At 40.8% G+C, this 22,629-nt stretch overlaps 1 protein-coding gene across 5 annotated transcripts in view; it reads left to right on the top strand.

Moving 5' to 3' along the window:
* The window catches only part of NRP1 (neuropilin 1), a 133,828-nt gene that overhangs the window by 59,873 nt on the left and 51,326 nt on the right, over window positions 1-22,629 (top strand). For all 5 annotated transcript variants that reach the window (XM_069459002.1, XM_069459001.1, XM_069459003.1 and 2 more), the window contains exons 5-6: window positions 4,878-5,033; window positions 6,778-6,944. In XM_069459002.1, the coding sequence (XP_069315103.1) occupies window positions 4,878-5,033; window positions 6,778-6,944 (323 nt within the window). The remainder of the gene's footprint in view (window positions 1-4,877; window positions 5,034-6,777; window positions 6,945-22,629) is intronic.

Raw genomic sequence — 22,629 nt, 5'->3', positions numbered from 1 at the left:
TTGTCACAGCTGCATTGCTTGTCTTGTGTTTAGTCTGTTTTAATATTAGGGTTTCTCTAGAGAGCATACGCTACACAGATCGGAAAGGGTGGCTTGGAAGTTCATAGCGGCCATGCACTTAGAGATGTATAACCATCTATAAAATGGAATCAGCTACTCTCAAATTGGAGCAAAGAATATTTAAATACATTGTAAACGAAGAACAAGCATACTATGAAGGAGATTGCCTTAGTCTTTGAAATGACATTAAAATTATCAGAGTAATTCAATTTAGCTATGTTCTTCAATAGTACACAGCATTAGAGAAAAACCTAGTTTAGAGAAACTTTGTATTGTCATTGCAGTAAATGGGTGAGTTAACATTAGTTTAATATCTTCTTTGCTCTTTTACCATATAAATAAGATTATGATGATCTTATCAAAACTCCTTCATTAAGTAATGAGATTTGCCCAAACAGAATGCTGATTGATTTCCAAGTATTCAATCCAATAATTAGGAAAACAATATTATAATAATGTTGTAACAATAGTTGGAACATTTAATAATGGGTTTATTTGTTCACAACCCAAATTTGCAGCCTTCCTTTCTAGAACTTTCATTTAAATTGACATCTGAAGAGGAGGTCCAATCAGCCAACTTATTTAGAATACTTTCAGAAAGAGGCACATTGTTATTAGTGTCAAGGGTTTTTCAACATAGTAATTTTCTGGCTCTAGAAAATCATTGAGTTGAAGCGAGGAACAATTAACAGTAGGAGTTACCAGCCTTGCAATTCGCCCATGTTTTCGACTATGGTGCATCTGACTTAGTCTCAGAGAAAACTGGCTTTGGAATATGAAGAGTGCGTTTGTGTATCTGTTAATGTTTACCTGGCCTCGTCCAGCCTACGCCAACATAACAGCTCTCTTTTTTAGGCAAAATGAGAGGCTGTGTCCTCCTGGGTGTTTTGTCAATGGCACTAGAAACATTTTTGTCATCGTAGTTCAACACATACAGTGCCTCTGCCAACAAAATTGCTTTTAGTCTTTGATATCTTTTCCAAAAACAACAACCAGAAGGCGCTGAAGGCTTTTAACCATCAAGCGATTTTATGTTGCATTTTATCATAAACATTGAATTAAATGACTGAGTAATTGAAAGCTACCCATTGATTCAAATCGACTTTGAAGCAAAGCCGTTTACTCCAAAACTCAGAATGCAAAGCACGCGTATTGTGAATACCCATCTCCAGCTATCGCTCTTTTTGAAGCTCTTGGGGATTCGCAAGCAGCAGCTCTGAAGGAAGTGGGGGAGACTTACATACCCGTTGAGACCAAGAGCCAAGGACAGCTGCCCTGGCTGGTGTTACAAGCGCTTGTGGTGAACGGTGGCTCCACCACGCTACACTGGTGCAGATGAAGTCAGGGCTCTGCACCAGCCGGCAGAAGGGGCTGAAACCATAGTTGTTACCTACCCTCCAGAAATGATTGGTTGAACCATTTCAGGAATAAGCTTCCTAAAAGCTAGATTGAGTTGTGTTTGTTTCTTGTTTTTACTTTTACATTTACAGTAATCTCCTAAAACCACAGGGAAAGGTAAAAATAGACCAATTTTTTTTTCCCTTAGTGACAAGTTGTAAAGTTTATTTTTGGTACTCCACAGATATTTCTGCACCAAAAAAGTTTTTTTAATTTAATAAAAGTATAGATGGCCTAGTTTTCACCTTTGAAATGAGTCCCTTTTTTGTATATTATTTAAAATACCTCATTTAAATAGTATCTCTGTATAGTAGATCATTGATTTTGTTTTTTCACATAAAAAGGTGGCAGAAAGCCAAATCGTCTGATTCTGGGATAGGGTTGTAATTATTGGAGAGGTTAATGGGAAAATACAAAGAATATGTTATCACCATTCCCTGTTGCAGGTGTATCTTCTAAACAGCACAAATACTCTATCACCTTCACACCTGATCGGATATGATCATGACAGTTCTGTTCTTCCCCCAGTGATAGCTTGGCCCATGTCACTTGCTTAAATTCCTCAATAGTTCAACTTTTGAATCATACTTCTGTTTTGGTGAAGTTTCCACTTATCTCCTTGGCCTTTGGGTCCACAATCAGAAGAAATAGGAAATCCAATAGCTGTGTTCATATAAATACACAAATGAGCACACACACGAGACAAAGTAAGAGCACTTCATCCACTCTCGCTCGGATCAATATTGCATTAGCTTGCTAGGCTGAGGACTCACTGTTGTTCAGGAAAATTCAATACTTCTTTGTATTATAGTCGAAAAAGCCTTTCACTCTCCTATCTTGAGGGCTCCTAAAGAGAGTTGCATGCTCCTGTCCGGGGGCAATGTCCTAAAAGGACAGAAGGCAGATTTACCCAGCATGTCTTAAACATTATCAACCAGTGAGTCATGGAGACTCTCTAAATTATGAGTCTGCATCAGACAAGTTCTCTTCTGTTTGCTCTTTCAAAGCGTCTCCCCTTCCACCCTCCCCAAAGGAATTGCGCGATGGTGGAGGGGCAAGCTGTGCCGCCAGACCTTCCACGGGGTGATCACAGCTCCCCTTGTGAGCTTATATTCCGGGGAAGGTCAGTGGCTGTGGTGATCAGAGAGCGACCCCAAGGATGAGGGATGCAAAAGTTTGCCTACAAACTAAAGAAAAAGATTATGAAGCCACACTAATGGAATTCAAATGAGGGAGGGGGAAAAAAGTGAGGCAGTATGAATGGACTCTAAGCCTCCCGTTTAAAATTGCAGACCAGAAAGGAGATTCTTTTTGAGAAAAGGAAAGACCTAATTGTATGGCCCTAGCAAGATACTGTCATGCTTATGTTATGGGCAACTTTGAGCTCCACAGAGAAGAAAAATATTTCCAGGAGGGCCACATCTAGCACTTGTAGGAGACTCTGAGGCCAGAATTAAAGCTGAAGAGAAACCAAAACCAGCAAGAGTTTGATCTCACGTGCTTTCTTCTGCCAACTGGGAAGCCCAATGTAACAAAATTTGCTTCCCATGTTGCAAAGCTGTTGTCCATGACAGTGCGTAGTAATCTGCATCAGTCGCTGTCACAGGGCCACCGCCTCATGTTCTTCGTGATAAAACAGTCTATGCACGCAGAATGTTTGGTCCTGAAGAGTGAACCGTTGTCGTGGAGAGAAAACTCTTTGAATTCGGTCAAATCAGTTACTTCGAACACATTAAGATGTTACCGAGTATTCAAAGGAACCGATTTTGCATACTGTTCAAATATGTGAATCACTTGGGTTTGGTTTAGTTTAGTTTTTTTTTGTTTTGATCTGAGTTTGTTTGATTGGTTTGTTGGGTTTTTTTTTTTTGGGGGGGGGGGTTGTTTGTTTTGGTCTAGGTTTTTTTGTTTGTTCATTTGTTTGTTTATTTTATTTATTTATTTATTATTATTTTTTTTTTTTTTTGGAGGATTGGCCAAGAGCTGAAAACCTGTTAGCCAAGGATCTACACACTCTAAAGTGGGGTGCTCAGATTTGCTGCCTACTAGGGACTGGGCTGGTCCTTTGGGGCTCCAGGGAGACCAGCTCTTGTGCGGTTCAGTTTTGTAGTCACACGTGGAGGTTATCCCAGCGGCATTCTGCGTCCACTTCCACACACAACCCTGCTGAAGGCCCCTCCCTCCAGGGAAAGGTCTACCTACTGTGCTTCCTAAAACAAAGCAATAATTCTTAGTTGAAATGCACAGAACCATGGATTTCTTGGAGGGGAAAACAGTCCACACCAGATTGTCCTTCTAAGCCCAAACCATCTGGTATATTTTTACCATATGTGCAATGAAAAAAAAAAAAAAAACCTAGAGAAAAAGGGAATTTTTTTTTGTTTTGTTTTTTTGTTTTGGTTTGCTGCTGATCTGGACAGGGAAATGGAAAGATTCTGCAAGTCCAGGGGCTTCTGCACTATTCACAAGGCAACTTACAATTGCTCATTGCCAAGGTTTGTCTAGAGTGCTTCAACAATGGTGTGGCCAGTTTAAGCCAAATAGCAGTTTGACTTTAACATACCTCGGTTGATGTTCCCAATCACATATTGCCTCAGGTACACTGTGTGTCCTCGTGTGCACAGCCACATGGCTGCTCTGAGCCATCTCTTAGTCACTGGGCATGGGTGCAGTGCACTCATCTCTCGGGTTTGGGAGAGGGAAAAAATGGACCAGAAGTCAGAGAGATGTATTTCTGTTTCATTTAGATTGTAACTTGCTATTTTGTATCAATGATTGGCATTGGTAGTCTCTAACTTTTTAAATTGTTACAATTATTAATTAGTCTTCAGATAAAGCCTTCAATGGGACATGATCCATTGTCTTTTGTTCAAGTCTGTGATGTTTATCATAACAAGAAAGCAGTGCTAAAACATGGAATGGGGAAGGAAATAGAGATTGCCCGGTCCTGGATCAGACTCGAGGTATTGCTCTGGTTCCAGGACATCAGCATCTCCCCCTAGGGCAGGAGAAGTGAGGACGGATAACTCCAAGAGACCTCAGTGACCACAGCCTAGCTGGAGTCTTTCTGTGTTGGGTTGTGTATGCTGTTCAGCCCTGGAGATGAATGCCAAGGTGCCACTTAGCCAGCCCAAATCTCATTCTCTGCAGTTGAAGCAAACATTTAGACTCTGTTCCTGAAAACGATTCTGCTCACTGGGGAACGTGGTTATGCCTGTAACTACCCTTCTGAGCCTACTTTGAAATCGTCTCCGCAAACCCAATCCAATATGTTCACAGCAAACCCATTAACCAGGGAAGGCTTGCTTTGGGTTAGAAAGCACTTCTGGGTTCTGCTGGGACCTGTGTTTGCAAATGGTAATTCTTGCCTCTGCTGTAGAAGAAAAGACATTTTGACGTTTCTCTTTCTCCCTTTCCAGTTGGCCCTCACATTGGGCGCTACTGTGGACAGAAAACACCGGGCCGCATCCGCTCCTCATCGGGCATTCTGTCCATGGTTTTTTACACCGACAGTGCGATAGCAAAAGAAGGTTTCTCAGCAAACTACAGTGTCTTGCAGAGCAGTGTCTCCGAAGGTCAGTATTTATTCATCTTGCAAAGCCCTGCGGTAAACACTCCCCCGTTCTGCTCCTCACACACCTGCGGCCACATGAAACACGGAAGAAACGTTTTGTGAGCTGGCGTGCCAAGTGTTTGTTTTGCTCTTTGAAATGTTTTTTTTATGCATATCAATAGAAAGAACTATTTGGTGTGCTCGCTTCATGAAATTGTAGATGAGAAGCCTGCCTGTGAACCTCTGAAATTATGGGAGAAAATGGGAACTGGCAAAACAGTGACTTGACACAAAGAAATCTGACCAGAACACTCACCTGGCACCCTCCAATTTGTCATAGGCTGAGAATCATAAAAGGACAGGCTGCAGATGATGAGAAAAAATCTGCGATAGTTCACCGACAGAGCAGTCACACAGAACGCACGGTGCTTTGGTCGTGGGAGATCCTGAGGGAAGCCATTCTGTTTCTTGTGTCCTATTAAAACACGCAACTTTACTAACCCAACCCTTGCTCAAAGTTTATGTGGTCTCCGGCTCTTTTAAGAGCTGGAGGAAAAAAACGGAAAGAACAAAGAATAAGTTGTCTGTGGGCTTCATCAGTTCTAGATTCCACGCTGTAAAGTAACACAGGGAGAGGACAAGGGGTGTTTGGAGACGTGTCCTACAGATATGCCAGTATCTTCTTACTAACATGCTAGTATCTCCTCTTCCAGATCTCACTGGAAAATAAAGAGGCCAATGAAATTTCAAAAATCTTATTTGTGCTTCATTTGACTGATTAATTTATGTATGGGGGGGCCTGTAAATAATTTTTAATATTACAAATAACAAACCTAACTTTAAAAGTATGAAACCAGTGGAAGAAAACCTTTTATGCCCTAAAACCTTATCTGTTTTGATAGTAAATTTGGAAAATATGAAATTCTGGTTAGTGGAGATGTTCTGGATGGGTGAGAAAATCTTCCATTTAATCTCGAAAGCTGTTTTTTGCTTTTGTGCTTTGGGTTAACGGTGCCCTAACATTAATTCCTTGTTTTCCCCATGTCATCAAACCAAGCCTGCCAGGCCTAATGGGATGTGGGTTTCGATGACTCACGGCTATTGTTGCGATCATTATTATTTTATGCTGTAAAACTGTGGCGCTCTTTGGGGCTGTAAGATACTTCAGCTTACTCCTGATGGATGCTTTTGTGTTTTAATAAAGTAAACTAATTATGTTAATAATCATGACCAGGCCAGGGGCAGGGAGCACGAGAACAAAGGACTCAGGAGGAGATGGTCTAGGGACCAAATCCAAGGAATTTCAAAGAGAGCTAAGATCTACTGTCTATTAAGTATGAATTATAAATAGACATAGAGTCTTTTTCTGATTTATTAGATGTTGGAGGAAATAATTTAAAACTAAAATTTTGTTTAAATATAAATTTTGGTATATACCCGTATGATAGGTATATACATACGTATACACGTACACTGGACTTTGAAAATAAATCAGAATTTCCTAGTAAATTTCAAATAGTATCTTTGTCAACCTAGGTCTACTTGAGAACATTATTAATCACTGTTAGGATCTTCATAGCCTTATTTTTAAACATTGCTGTGAAAATGCAAGTATCTAAGTATCCGTGCTATGTTCCAATAAGTTCCTTGCGGCCACTTTTCCAAAGATGTTCAGCGAATGAATGCTTTAGTCGCCAGATTAAAAAGGAAAATGCATCTTAGCTCTCCTGTGTTTTCATAACTTTGGACTTTGTTTTCCTCTTCAGATTTCAAATGCATGGAAGCTCTGGGCATGGAATCCGGAGAGATTCATTCTGACCAAATCACGGCTTCTTCCCAGTATAGCACCAACTGGTCCGCAGAGCGCTCCCGCCTCAACTACCCCGAGAACGGGTGGACCCCTGGCGAGGACTCCTACAGGGAGTGGATCCAGGTAAGCAGCCTCTGGCCTGGCACATCTAGGGCTGGGGAAGGTTTGGGTCATCCAAAAAGGAAAATGGAAAAAAAAAAAAAAAAACACCACAGTACTGTTCCAAATGCCCTCCAATGAGAAGAGAGGATAGTGGGCATCAGATGTGATCACTGCTGAATGATCAATCACAACACGATCGGAGAAAAGCAGGCCCGGGGGACATCCCTGAAAAACTGTTTATCTTCTCAGATACTTCGATGCTACTGTTCACAGAATCTGGGTACAGATGCCTCAGCTTTAATAACAACTAAAAGATCTGATGTTTCCCAACTACTGTGCATTTTCTCTTGATAGGCTTCCTACTTTGATAAAATTTTGATGTCCTTGATGTTAATTCTGTTTATAGAAGTGCATGAAATAGTTGTTTCCAAGTATAGAGTGTTCTGTTTGTTCAGAGAAGGGAAGGGAAGGCTGGGGTATATTTTTCCATATAGGTCGATACATCGCACACTCAAGATGGGGTTGTACTGCTGGCGCTTGTCTCTGTTGACTGTCCATTCGTGTGTATGTATGGAATGTGCATACTTGTGTCCTCATTGATGATGTTGCTTCCGCTGTCCTCACTTGCTCTGACATTCCCTTCCCTGCTGTCACTAACGTATCCCCACAGGTCCCACCTCGACTGCCTCCGACCCTCTCACTGTCCCCATGTCCCAGCAATCTGATCTGCTCCTATCTCATCCCAGCGCCACTCCCCATGCCCAGCCTTGACCTCTGCATATTCCCACGCGAGGCCTGGTGCTCATGTTCATGAGCGTTTGACCCATTGTTAAATGAAACATCCATATCTGGATCTGTGGGTTAAACTGTGAGCAAATTATACAAAAGGTTATTTGCTGAAGGATCCAGGCTTCCTTTTCAGGAGAAACAGGCAGAGAGCCTATCTTACATTCATTGCTAGATATATAAAAATGACTAATTCCCAGAGAGAGTTTCTAAGCAAGAAAAAAAAGAAAAAAACCACCAAGATGATTAATCCTCTACTTTCCACATCTATTGCTGTTTCAGTCTTTTGAGCACAAATACCAGATTTTGTTTTACTTTGGAAAGGTCAATATTAGTTTAACATACACTTAAAGTGAAATAGCCTATTACTGGAGACTGAACTCATGCTAACCTCTAAAATGATAACACAGACAAATGTGTAGAGGGTGAGAAAAGATGAGACTTTTACCTTGGGATTGCTGAATCCGGCTCTAGATTAAGTCAGAAATGAAATGAATTTGCCTGTGTCAAAATAGCTCTTGGTAACTTGCTTTTCCACATCCTCCAACCAACAAACAGTTCAATGTGATTGACAGCCGTGTCTCTAGAGGCAAGCTGACGTTTTGCAGGGCTAAGCACGTTTGCATGGCAATGTGGTCCTATTCTTGCTTGTGTGGAGAGAGCTCAGTAATGTAGGGACGGTGGTCTTGCAGGGGTTCTGAAATGGCAACTGTAGCAATTCTCTGCGCAAGGCAATCCTCTGTCAGTAGAAACATGGAGACAGAATGGACTCTCTCAAAGCATTTGTCAACAGCACAGGGTTTACATCATTCTCTGGAGTCAGGCACAATCTGAGATTGTCCCAGAAGGACAAGAAAAAAAAAAAAAACTCAAATCATCCAACTCTTTCTGTCAGTGAGAAAGCGTGGTCAGGAGAAGTGAGGTAACCCAAACCCCCAAACAAGAAGGTTTACTTATAGTTCATGCCACACCCTCCATGGCTGCGCCAGCTGGGGTCTGCTCCACGCCGCCTCACACCAGGACCCAGACAGTGGGGGCCACTGTCCTCTGAAATGTTGCCTATCCCCAAGGCAGAGGGACAAAGAGAGTGGCGAATCATGCTGGCTTCCACCCACATCTCACTGCCAAAGCACATCGCACAGCCACGCTTCACTTCCAAGGGGCAGCAGACTTCTGCCGGAGGAAGGAGAGCTAGAAATATTCAGTAAACAGCAGGGATGACCACTGTGCCATTCATAGGATACTCACCATTTATGGCGTGCTCGCTATGTGGTCCAACCTGTGCTAAAATCTTGACTCATTTGTTATTTAATCCTCGCTGCAGTCCTGAGAAGGAAATATAATGATCTGCGTTTTTAAAATGCTGACACTGGTGGGTACAGTGGCTCATACCTGTAATCTTAGCACTCTCGGAGGCTGAGGGGGGAGGATCGCTTGAGGCCAGGAGTTCAAGACCAGCCTGAGCAAGAGCGAGACCCCATCTCTACAAAAAAAAAATAATAATAATAATAGAAAAATTAGCCCAGGGTGGTGGCTCATGCCAGCTACTTGGGAGGCTGAGGCAGGAGGATCGCTTGAGCCCAGGAGGTTGAGGCTGCCGTGAGCTATGATGATGCCACTGAACTCTACCTGGGGGCGACACAGCAAGACCCCGTCTCAAAAGAAAAGAAAAAAATGGTGACACTGAAGTTCAGAGAAGTTTGTAAATGCTCGAGGCCACTTAGTGATCGGGCTTGAAAACAAGGTCTGCCCCGCTCCAGCAGTGCTGTTTTATGCCACTGTATACAGGATCCTTATCATTCATCACCATTCATATGCTTGCAAGTATTATTTTATGAAACATCAGTCTCCTCCCTGCAAACTTTTCCTCGTGCTGGGAAGGCTCACTCAGAGATGGGTTGGGTGCTTATTGTTGCTACATCTAAAATGCAGGGACCTTGGTCCTTGATCCCCTCCAAAAGGTGAATGTCACAAAAGCTTAGCTTTCAGGTTCACCTTGAGGTAAAATTATCATTTTTTTTTTCCTTCAGCGCTCAGAGGGCTCATTTACATGCTTGTTGTGTCTGTCTACATGGTAGGAGCTGTTATCATCCACCGATCACCTAATTATGAATAATTTTGTGTGTTTCCAGCTTTTCTGAAACTCCTTGGAAGCGGTTGGCTTGTTGTTTTCATTGGATAGATGTTTTATAAATTAACCGACAAGTACAGCATAATTTAGATGGAGGCCAAGAGGCGCTACCTCTAATCACAGGAACCTTCTCGCACATCCATTTCTATTTATGTGCACATAAGTATGCAGATGACATTTGTTTTCTTTTTCAGCTTTTTCACATTTTGCATGAAATAGGCCCCCACAAAGCAAGTTGCTGTAGCAACAACAAGGACAAATACTTGCATGTGTTAAATTAATAAGGCAATACTGGGAGCCGACTTTCCTTCAAGACAGGAACAGTCTTTGGTTCTCATTGTTTTCTCTAGGAAATTACTGAGTGACATAAAAAAAAAAAAAGACAATGCATCATTAACCGTGGATATGAACGTCCACCTTGGTGCTTCCTGTGAGATCTGTTGTCTGCCAGAAAGCTTAAAAACAAGTCAAGGAGCCCTTTAGTGAGAAGGATTGTGAAGGGAAGTCCCAATTTGAAGGTTTGCACACAGCCATATCCTGCTCCAAAGGCCACTTCATATCCTGAGCAGCTAAAAAAACTCTTCATTGTCAATGGCAGAGTTAATCACACTATGAAATTTGCCCCCTTTTTTTCCCGGAGTATTCCATGCTGTATTCTGTGTCCTAGAGCTGCTTTTCTTAGTATTAATTTAATCTTTTTTCTTCCTTTGGAGTAAAGACTCAGCATGTAAAGAATGCAATAAAAATTCTTACTTTTCAAGCACATGATGAGAGACCCAAGCCATTAAATCCACTGAAATTGAGTTTCTTTTCCGATAAAATAAAGATAATGTAGCTTTCACGCCATTCAAGTTCTTGGATACTATAAAACGATACTGTGATACTATGAATCTCAGAGAAATGCAGTCTCAATTTTTCCTTTTCATCTCTGCAAACTAAGTATCTAGCACACTGTTGTCTGTTCAGGAGACGTGTCCTTGTGGATCCCAAATGTAGCCATTCACACACAAAGCAGAATTTAATTCATTAACTATTTCAATGTTTTATTAATGATAGTGTTCACCACACTGTAAACAGATTTATCCTTCCAGCTTTAATTAAAGCTCTTGGGAGTGCTTTCCTGAAAACAACTGTGACTTTTCTGTGATTAAAATGCCAGGAGACCAAAAGAAAAAGAAAAAAAAAAAAAAAAAAGGCAAGAGACACAATGCCTGGGTGGGATATGAACTTTGTGGATTGAAGAAATAAAAATGGCACCAGGGTCTAACTGATGGCCACACCCTGCAGGGACTTTAGAAATAGAATTACTTCCCAAACTAACTGGGGCTGAAACTCTACTCTTCTCCAAATTTGAGAGCATTGTCTCTTGTGGAAAAAACTGTGGGACTGGATTATTTATGCCTTCGCTCATGCCAGAGGAGCGGAAAGCAGTTGGCTTGTGAACCACATCCTGTTTGGTTTGGTAAATCAGCCCTATTAGGGATTAATCACACAGAAGAAGGAAACCTCCAGGAAGACAGTCTGTGGCTGTAAGAATACATCAGCGAGCCCCTGAGGCTGAAGCACCTTCTCTCTTCACTCCTGTCCTAGGACAGATGTTCATGCTGAGGTATGAGAAGGAAGGTTCCAAAAGAGAGGAGCAGCTAGAGGTAACCTTCTGAGGGAGCTTGCTTCTGTGTTTTCCTTTTGCCTTATGTTTTTCTCAAATAATATTAAAGTCTTCCCCATTTTCACCCTGAAAGAACTTTGAAAGCAAACATCAATAGCAAAAGCCCTTAGTGTGGTACGGAGATGGGCTGAGCTGAGTGAAAACACACTCACAACAACATACACACACACATTCACGTTTACCCCGTCTTGACAATAGTGTCGAAGAAAATAAATGTCCTGCCAGGCATCGTGGCTCATGCCTGTCATCCCAGCACTTTGGGAGGCCAAGATGGGAGGATCGCTAGAGGGCGGAAGTTTGAGACCAGCCTGGGCAACATAGCAAGACCCCATCTCTCTACAAAAAAAATTTTTTTAATTAGCTGGGTGTTATGGTACTTGCCTGTAGTCCCAGCTACTTGAGAGGCTGAGGTAAGAGGATCACTTGAGCCCAGGAGTTCAAAGTTGCAGTGAGCCATGATCATAACACTGTACTCCAGCCTGGGCAACAGAGCAAGACTCTGTCTCAAAAAAAAAAAAAAAGAAAAGAAAAGAAAAAAGGAAAATTCCCTCCTTACAGGTTCAACATGTGAAACTGGTCAAATCCAAGTGGGCTTTAGGTAGCTTCATGGATTTTAAAGTTAATTGGGAGATAAGTTTTGAAAACAAAATCTTATGTTTCTATAACACATACGATTTATGTCCTTTATGAAAGCGCCTTTTCATACACATGCAATTTTGGTCTCACAAGGTGAAGTAAGTAGACCAGAGATTTTTATCCCTATCTTCATTTGAGAAAACAGAGGCCCAGACAGGATATGACTTCGAGAAAAGATAGAACTTGTGGGAAATCTCACTCTTACACAATTTGAGCCTCGGATTTGGGAAGCAAGTCAGTAGGCACTGAGTGACAAGTCCTGGCAGGGGACAGTTGGTGAATCACCACTTGTGGTTGGAACTGACGCTGCGCCAGGGTGTAGCAGAGGTTTGCATAGACCTTTGGCCATTCTGATTGTGAGAGTTTCATCTCATGCTCTTGCAACTGAGGTGCTCTGGACAAGGGCTCTCGTGCCAAGTATTCAGAGAGAGATGGCAAAGCATGGCAGGGTCATCAGGCCTGAGGGTCACAGAGGAGGCTCTACTTCCAGTAGTCAGGTTCCTGACATCAGCCCTGCAGTCCTTCCTTCAATCCTTCAGGGTTTACTACCTACACAACGTGCTCTCCCAACATCCCATCCAGAGCCGTGAGTTCTTGCTACCAGCAACTTCCCAAAGTGGCCCTGTCATGATTCAAAACTTGTCTATTACAACTTGCTGAGAATAGAGACAAAGATAATTTAAAGGCATAGACCTGACTTCAGGAACTAAGAAGGAGCTGGCTGGACCCTCCTTAAGCACCAGATGGAATGAAATAACTTACGAGTCCTTGGAAATACTTCCTCTAACAAACGGTATTGTTATACATTTTTATCATATTTTAGGTGAGAGAAGTGAGTGCTTGCTTATTTGATCAGAAAACATTTGTGGCTTGAAACTCTTGTATTTAATCTTTAAAGTTAGAATCTCCCAAAACTTGAAAGTGGAAACCAAAGCGGTTAATCTTAAAGCTTTAGAATATCATTTATTTTAACAAGTTCCATATATAATTTTCTTTCCTCCTAAACTTTCTGGGCAAATCTTTTCATTCTCTGAGGTTAATGTGTTGAGCGTGGAACAGATATCTCCTATGAAATAGGTTTTGATTTTTTGTAAAATTGCCAGTTTCTAGCAGGTTTCTAATCTGTAATGCTGTATTCAAAATCGGTTCCATCTGCTCAATTGATGGATCCATAACATATATAAAGCCAGGCTGTCCTGATTGTGACTCTCCGCTATTATAAGCCAGACACTTTAGGGGATGTATTAACTCATTCCGATCATTAGCAAATTGCTGAAATTACAATAAAATGATACTTTATAAATCAGTAACTAGAGAACTGACAGAAATAGCTCACTGGGTTACCCGAATGTGGAATGCTACATGTAAAATACAGTGTTGGCAAATTTAGGGAAAATACAGCTGTTCAATGGAACGTGTATTCCCCAGGTGTGCTGAGTGTGTGTTTATGTTTATTGCAACTAATATTAACATGCTGTGTTAGCCAAAACATTCATCTAGAAAGGAGACAATTTGCTTTAAAAAATTCCCCAAGGTGAGCTTTTGGTGATCTTACCCAATTCTGCATTGTTTCTCCTTCCTCCATAAAACAAATGCTTTACATCCCATCCTTCATGCGTCATAGGTCTGTTACCTGTGACGAGGTTTCTACCCAGGAAGTCTATATTCTGAAATCTACTGTCTCCTGGGGAACTTTTCCTAATGCTGTCTCTGGAACTCTGGCTTTTCACGTTACAGGAAGTCACTTGAAGGAAATATAAAGGGATGGATTCAATTCTGAGGTTTTTTCTGTTGCTGTTTTTTAAGGAGGGTATGATTTGGCGAAGACAGATGTACACGTTGTTAGGGACAGGTGCAGGTTGACAACACTAACCACAGGAAAAGAGGAGGGAGCAAAAACGAGGAAGCCAATGGGTATTTAGAACTTAACCTGCAAGGGCAAGAATTTTGCAATTAGGGACTTTTTCTGGCCAGGAGCAAGTGCAGAAACTAGAAGCTCATGTCCAAAGGTGACCTTTTCCCCGTTAACATACAGTAGCATAGTAAAAAATCACACCTGCCAGAGCCATGACAGTTTACAAATGCCATGGCAACCCCTGGAAGTTACCTTATAAGGATAAAATTGGGGAGGGCCCTTAGTTCTAAGAACTCGCCACCCTTTTCCCAGGAAAATAATGAATATTCCACCCACCATTTAGCATATCATAAGGTGTAGACATAAAAGCAGAAGTGTAGTAAAACCCCAGGGTCTTCTCCACTCATGGAGACAGCCCCATTTCACCTCGGGATACATACTTTCCCTTTCTGTTCTATGCTGAAAAGCTTACAATAAAAGCTGCTTGTGTGAGTCGCTCCTGTCTGTCCTCACTCTGTGGCACTGGCCCAGCTTGTGATTCTTCCAAGCCAGGAGCCAAAGAACTGGGCAACACCCCTCAAAGAAATCAACCTTATGCCAACGTGGGAGATCATCATTGGGATATTTTTAAGCGATTGTTTTGTCTTGTAGAAAATATCAAGATGACTACTTAATTCAGTTTAAGAAATCAGTGGAATGGTTTTACTAAGTAGTATTTCCGTATCAACACACCCTCAAGAAAATACATGACATCGGAGGAAGCCTTTTAGATTTTTATGATGAAGTGTTACTGGAAAGACAATACTGAAAGAACCACAATTGTTTAGATAGAATTACAATTAAAAATAAATGAGCTGTATAGCATGAACGTTCCATTTTACTTACAGTTCTGGTTTTTTACTATCAGATGCCAGTGTCTGTTTGAACCAACATTGATAGTTATATTCTAAAAGGTTTTTTTCTTTCTAGGATATCTCAACTTAAAGTCTAAGACTAAAAGGAATGCAAGCATCATTCTGTCTAAATCCCTTACTTTGCATAGGTTCAGAGGTTAAGTGATTTGCAAGACCACGTAGCAAGTTAAGGACAGAACCTAGACTAGATTCTTAGCATCCTGATTCCCACTCAGTTGTAACAAGATGTGAACATGGATTTGGGTCCCTTTTAAGGGTGGTGAACTGAAGACGAAGCAAGCATGTTTAAATTTCAATCTATCAGGCCGGGCGCGGTGGCTCCCGCCTGTAATCCTAGCACTCTGGGAGGCCAAGGCGGGTGGATCATTTGAGCTCAGGAGTTCGAGACCAGCCTGAGCAAGAGTGAGACCCCATCTCTACTAAAAATAGAAAGAAATTATATGGACAACTAAAAATATATAGAAAAAATTAGCCGAGCATGGTGGCACATGCCTGTAGTCCCAGCTACTCGGGAGACTGAGGCAGGAGGATTGCTTGAGCCCAGGAGTTTGAGGTTGCTGTGAGCTAGGCTGACACCATGGCACTCTAGCCTAGGCAACAGTGAGACTCTGTCTCAAAAAAAAAAAAAAAAAATTTCAGTCTGTCCTACTGGCTGGTGATTGGTAAATGATGTCTATTAAATTCAACCACCACTGCAGAAGCTTTAATTAAATGATTGGACTATGTCTTAGGGCAGGGTCTCTTGGTCTGGACAATACTGACATTTGCGATTGGACAGTCCTTTGTTATAGGGGCTGTCCTGTGCATTGGAGGATCGTAAGTTGCATCCTTGGCCTCTACCCACTAGAAGCCAGTAGCACACATACGCACACACACAAGTCAGGACAACCAAAAATGTCTCTAGACTTTGAGGAAAACGACTAATTGAAAACCACTGGTGTAGAAGATGCTCAAATCCCAATCAAGTCATTTTTTTAAATAATCAGACCGGTCAGCCCTTCTGAAAGAAAGAGTAACTTGTTGCTTGGCTGGGTTTTGTCACTTTTCTACCGCCTGTAGATATTATTTGAACAGAACTGTAGTTCTTTTGTTTCCAAAAATACGGATGTGTTTGTTTACCTTATGCAGGAAAATAGCATCCTAAACCTCTCTGCTTATTTATCTTAAGCCCCCTATTTTTAGCCTTTATAAGTGAACTGTTTTTAGCTAAATAAATACAGATGTTATTTTAGAAGACTGCATAATTGGGGTCTCAGAAATGCATAGATTCGGATGGGATTAAGAAAAGGAAACAGGATAAAAATTGCAAGTTACCATTGACAAGGTTTAGGCAAAATAAGACTGAAATTAATTCCTTCAGATAAGAATGTTGTATGTCACTGACCTCTACCTACCTATTTTAGATTTTATGCAGTATGTAAATCAGAGGTTTGTTGTTTTCTTTTTTTAAACTTCAAATGTGATCAAGAATAAGGAACTGTGGTTGAAGAGCCTATCTATTGCTTATTAACTTATCTTTTCGTGGTAAAAATAATATTGAGTTTCCATTTCTGTAAACTAAACAACAACACATTAAGAGCTATCAGTTACCAGCCAGTTTCATATCTGTGGACCAATGAGAAGGCAAGGCTGATGGTTTCACATCTGTTTTGGGTGAAAAGCTGTTCCTGTCTGTTGTATTTAAAATTTAAAGAACTTCTGTTATTATACAATTGGGAATCCTCAGGGAAAATGTTAATGAAATCCATAACATGCACAGATTTTATGATAGCAGTTTTAAGAAATTCCTTTGGTGGGGTTTGTTGATTTCTGCCCCGGTGGTAATGATTGTACCTTTTACAGAGTGCATTAATGTTCACATTTAGGAGCCCTGGCTACGTTTATGCGGCGTGTAATGTAACACATCAACCTCCTAAGCTTTAAATAACTTTCATATCGTAATTGGAAAGCCCCAGAGCAAAAAAAAAAAAAAGTGTGTTCGTCAGAATTGGCAGCACCCAATTTCTAGAACATACACAGCAATCTTCTCCAAAGGTGAGGGAGAGAGGCGCGCCCTGGCGTGGGTAGGGGCTCTGTGCCCTCGTATAGTTCTCCTTTAATGCACCATTTGAAAGCACCATATCAAAATGGCCATTTTGATCCACATCAGAATAACAATTTTGGATGCTGACCTGAAACAGAGACAGGAGCACGTACACACACACACACACACACACACACACTTCCTTCCTTCCTCCGCCTCCCTCCTCCCCTTCCTCAGCCATCTAATCTCATTCGATTCTAGGTTCAAATAAAGAGAAGAAAGTAGATTAAATTTAAAAATGCTCTATAAATCCCAATAGTAATAAAATGCATTATGCTTTTATATTTCCAACGATTGAACAGCGTAAGCATTTGAGCCTAAGTGCACGTTATGACTCAGGGTAATCATATATGCAGTTTTGCAAAGGACTTGGGAATTTTTTTTTTCCAGCCCTTGTTGCCTCAAGGGGTTAAAAACGCATTCGTGGGTTTCTTCTAACTGCCTTCCTTCAGGAGAATGATGTCTTCATTCTACCAAAGTTTTATTTTTCTTACAATTCTAACGCTTTAAACATCTAACTATGCATTTTTTTTTATTTAACAATGAATAAATAAGCTCCTTTATTTATTTATGTTTAGCGAGCCTGAGAAGGCTATAGATGGAATTCTTTAGAGGGACTGGGTGATTGGACTGACAGCTTCTCGAGTCCTCTCAAGCATTTATAATTCTGTGATCCTATTAAAAATAAATTTATTCTATCAGCTAATGCCATGAGCTTTCCTAAGATGAAAATATAAATATATGGGACATAGTTGGAATTTGTTTGAAACTCTTATTGATAATCATGTGAGGCAGCACATAGCACTTTTTTTAAAATTAAGGAGATATTTTCTTTCTTTAGATCGAGTAATTGTTTAGGTGGTCTTCATCATGAAGCGTCTCTGAGAATTTCACATAGAAATTGTTTTCCTTGGTTCTTTTGAGCTAGCTTGCAAGAAAATGCAGCCCGCTGGGGGAGATAAGATGAAGCCCAGACAGTTCATCTTTCGTGTCTCTCCAGTCTTTGAAGGAAATATCTGTAAGGCATGGGCTTACCCACAATGGCAGGCTGTTCACACCTTAAAGTCCTGCCAAAACCCGCTCTTTTTCCCTTCCTTAAGAAGATAAATATCACGTTCAATTCTGAGCATTTTATAGGCCTTAATACTAACCCAGAAAAGGGAAGAGGAAAAAAATACAGCCCCAGGAATCTAGCGGTATGAAGAAATTCATTACAATTGTCTCATGTCTTACACTTCTAGACTTCTTCTGTTTACTGAGGGCTAACGCTGAGGCAGGGAGCTCCCAGGCAGGCACACAAGTTAATGGCTACAGGTGCAAGAAATGTGACGGAGACGTAAGTTTGAGAATCTGGAAATGAAATATCAAATGTCCAGTGAGAAATACTCATGATAATAGAAAGAACTTAGAAAAATCATATGAAATGTGAAATACTGAAGGATTTTTTTTTAAGTTCTCAATCTTAAAAAATGAAAGTATAACATGCAGAATTTGACTGGCCTAATTATTTAAATACTGCCTAAAAAATCTAGGCTACTCATTGCAAGCCTCAATCAGCAATCTTTTATAGCACATACATTGTATTATATGTTTCCAAATATTATATGCATTTAAGGATGTTGTTATATATTTGGAAAGTTCCAATGCCAAGATGGCAAGAATTAGTTCATGTAGCGATCATTTATCATGTAAGGGAAAATCAGACAGTGCTATTTATTGTTTGTTTAACGTGAAATTTCCTCTAAAATCAACCGCTATTAAATAGATGAATTTCATTTATTGAGATAAACACAGAAAGCATCTTCCATGACCTCCATCTGGATATTCCTAGTCTCTTCTGGGGAATAGGACAAGAAAAAGGAGGAAGGAAGAGGTGATTTGGGGTTCAACCAGTATTTGCTGAAATTCAGGTCCAATTATCAACTTCTGTAATACAATAATCCAGTTCCCTTAGTGGAAGAACGTTGCTGTTTTCCAGAAGAGTTTAATATGAACATCTGTTTATCTACTTATCTTTCTTTAAAGTGTCCAATTTAGAATATTTATGTTTCTCATATAAAATTCATCTCCATTTAAATCTTTTTTCAAAAATAATTCCAACAGATTAAGAACCAGTTGTTCCATTTCTTCTTAAATACTGGCAGTTTATTGAAATCATGCAAAGTGATGTGTTTTAATCCTTAATTTTGCATCTAAAAGTATGACGGCAATGTGACAAGATTCTTACTGCTCTTTAAAACCTGGAAGGTTGCATGAAAAGAATGTCTTTTCTTAGCCTTTCCAAATATGTGCCTTATCTCTTTTTTTTCTGTCAAGAGCTACTGCCTTGTGCGCCCCCCCCACCCCACCGCCCCCCGCCAGACACACACACGTGTACTCACACCACTGCCACCACCACACATACAACAGCATGGCCATGTTCACCAAGGAAGTTTTACTTCTTGTCACCTCCAAGTATGTGGTTGAAATAAATGTATCCAACCTCGTGTCAGGAATGGTTCCAGTGGATAAATGCAAGTCACAGATTCCATTATGTTAAAGACTTTGGGTAGTGCTAGGAAAGGAGTAACACAATGTTTTTAGAGTAACATCTGTGCTTGTGCTCCAATGGTTTGAAAGTTGTACAGATGCATTTTTTCCATTGTGTGACCCAGGCTGAAATGCATGAAATTAATATAGATAGATTTTTTTCCCCCAGAACATGGAAAGAATTTGCAGCTCTGTCCACTGACTGCATTTGGATGGCGAAGGGAACAGATGTCTTCAAAGCACAGAACAGCATTCTTTCTAGGAGGAGCCCAGAAATCACAGATCACTGGATAACATTTCTCTCTTACTCAGCTCCATCAGTTGTGAATTCTAATTACAAATCATTTTCTTAGGGAGTCATGCTTTGAAAATCCACTTTTTCAAGGCTTTCCCCGTCCCCTTTGTAAGTGCTCTTTGAAAAAGAATCAGTGTATACACTTCCTGGCTGAATGGTAAGCTTCCAACAGGGAAATTGCAGTTGACCAAATATTAAATCGAGAAGTTCATTTCATCTGTTCTCAGGAATGATTGGCATCCCTTCAGAGACTAACTGTTTACACACAATTTCTGACAACCAGCTGTACCTAGGCAGCCTGTTCTTTCTCTTCTCTTCATTCCTGTCTCCAGGGTAGCATTCGTTATAACCTTAGGCGGTTGGCCGACTTTAATCTTGGTAATCCCATCAGCTCCTGGCTGGATTTTTCAATGCCAAGTAGAGGAGTTTTCTCGGACACCTGCACTTCCAACTTCTCCACCAGCACATGAGACTCTCATTTACCAGGAGAGGCCCACCCAGATCACTGGAAAATACACAGAAAATGGGTGTAAAAAGACGCTGTCAAAGTTTATAGGCCAAGTGACTGATTTAGACCATCACCCTTATCTGCAAGTCTTTAGTTTCCAGAAATTCATCCTTGTGTTTGTTTTTGAAACCAAGCGCGTAGAGGAAGGGAGAAAAATTAAAGGCATGACTTACTGCAAAACTAACAATCAACAAGTCCCTTGTTTGTGCTGGAATAGACAGACATTGTTTGAGTACAAGTATGTGTTTATCTTGAGTCATTTAGGGATACCCCAAGAGAGCAGATAAACCTTTATGGGTGGTGTAGAACAACAGCTTTTGAAACAAAAAGATACGTTACCAGTACATGCAATTTAACATTTTTTTGGTCTTCTAGGTTTGAAAATTTCTTTAAACTGCTGAGAGACTGGAAAGATGTATGTGTGACCGTAACTGCACCTTGGAAAGGTGTAATACAGCCTTGTCACGTTGCAGAGCCACCTCTAGAACCTCTTCTATGAGGCTGCTCAGAGACCATGCACAAAGATTGCAAAGGCCTGAAATCTGCATTCATTTCTTAGCCACACAAAGCTTTAATTCTGACACCTTATAAAGATTACATGTTAGGTAAAACCATGGCAACCTATAGTGATGCCGTGAAATTTTGCTGTTGTTACATTTTCAAAAATACAGGAAGGGAGGAGTCTAAGATACCAGATAGTGTAAACATCTAATACATAAATATCCTATGGACGTCATGCTTGCAAATAACTTAGCTCTAAAATAAGAAAGTTGAAAAGTTTGAGTGAGGTATTTAGACTATGATAGACATAAGTAAAAACATTATTTAATCCATGCTGCCCTTTGGAGTAACTTCCAGGAGGAGAGACACTTAACAAAGTTAACAAGAGGTCATTTGGGAAATAAACAAAAAGGAACACAGGAAACCTTCATACACATGGACCTGGCCAATGGGACTCATCATTTAGCAGACTCCAATTTTAAGTGGTTGGCTTTTCAAAGGATTGGAAATTTTATGACTAGTTATAATATTTGCAGTTATAAATACTGAGATAAGAATAATCGCATTCCTAGCTTGAGTATGAGTTAGTTGCTCAAACACTTGAACGTTGACTTTAATGACAAGCAGTTGGCTGTTGTTGGGAAGAAAGGAGTTTCCGATCTGGCTGGCAGTGCCAGACTTACACAGCCTGAATGTAAATCCAACAAACGTTTATTGAGCATCTGCTAAGGATTAGGCACTGTGTGCGGGGATAGGTGAATTTAAAATGAAGAGGACTCTGTCCCTCCGTGAAAGGAATTATAATCTAGGTACTACAGGCAAAACTATGCACGTGTGCACACAAATGTAGACACACAGGCACACACCCCAAGTACCTAAATAACTAAGGGAAAAAATATTAGGTCATATTTATATATACACACACATAACATTATATATGATATAAATATATATTAATATATATACAATATATATTATATATGATATTTATATATATATATTTTAGAGACAGGTTCTTGCTCTGTCACCAAGACTAAAATGCAGTGACATCAGTGATCAGTGGCATCATCCTAGCTCACAGCAACCTCAAACTCCCGGGCTCAAGCGATCCTCCTGCCTCAGCCTCCCGAGTAGCTGAGGCTACAGGCACACATCACCACGCCCAGCAGATTTTTTAAATTTTGTATAGAGATGGGTCGCCCAGGCTGGTCTTGAAATCAAACTCCTGGCCTCAAATGATCCTCCCACCTTGGCCTCCCAAAGCGCTGGGATTCCAGGCATGAGCCACTGCACCCGGCCAAAGGTCATATTGTTATGGCTACTGTGTGTGCACACGTGTCATTGAGATCCTCCCACTAACCATGAGGAGTGACTAAAGGGTGAAGCATTGATGTTTCTGTTGCAGAGAGTTGGAAACTAAGGCTCAAATTGGCTAATCTACTTGTTGAACATTATCCAGGTGACTCTTGAGTGTCAAAGCTCCAGACCTGTAGCACCCCAATTTTCTCTCGGTAGTACCAGAATTCACTGAGTAGCTTTAAGGCAGTCTGCTCCTTCTGTGTTGAGATTTATTGTTTACTTGACTTTTTCCCTCCCCGGCTAGAGAGAGGGCAGGAATCTGGTGACCTTCACTCCCTTTCACCGGAGCACCTAGCACTGTCTTGTGTCATGAATGAATAATCTCCAGCCACCAGCTCCCTCCGCGATGTGATGGCTTTTCAAAACACAAATACCCATCGTTCCAAGATCATGTTCTGAACTCATGGGCTTCCCCTTACATGTTGGAGGAAGGGAGGGTG

This window comes from Eulemur rufifrons, chromosome 25 (genome assembly GCF_041146395.1).
Source record: "Eulemur rufifrons isolate Redbay chromosome 25, OSU_ERuf_1, whole genome shotgun sequence".
NCBI lineage: Eukaryota > Metazoa > Chordata > Mammalia > Primates > Lemuridae > Eulemur > Eulemur rufifrons.
This window is presented reverse-complemented; position numbering and strand designations above follow the sequence as displayed.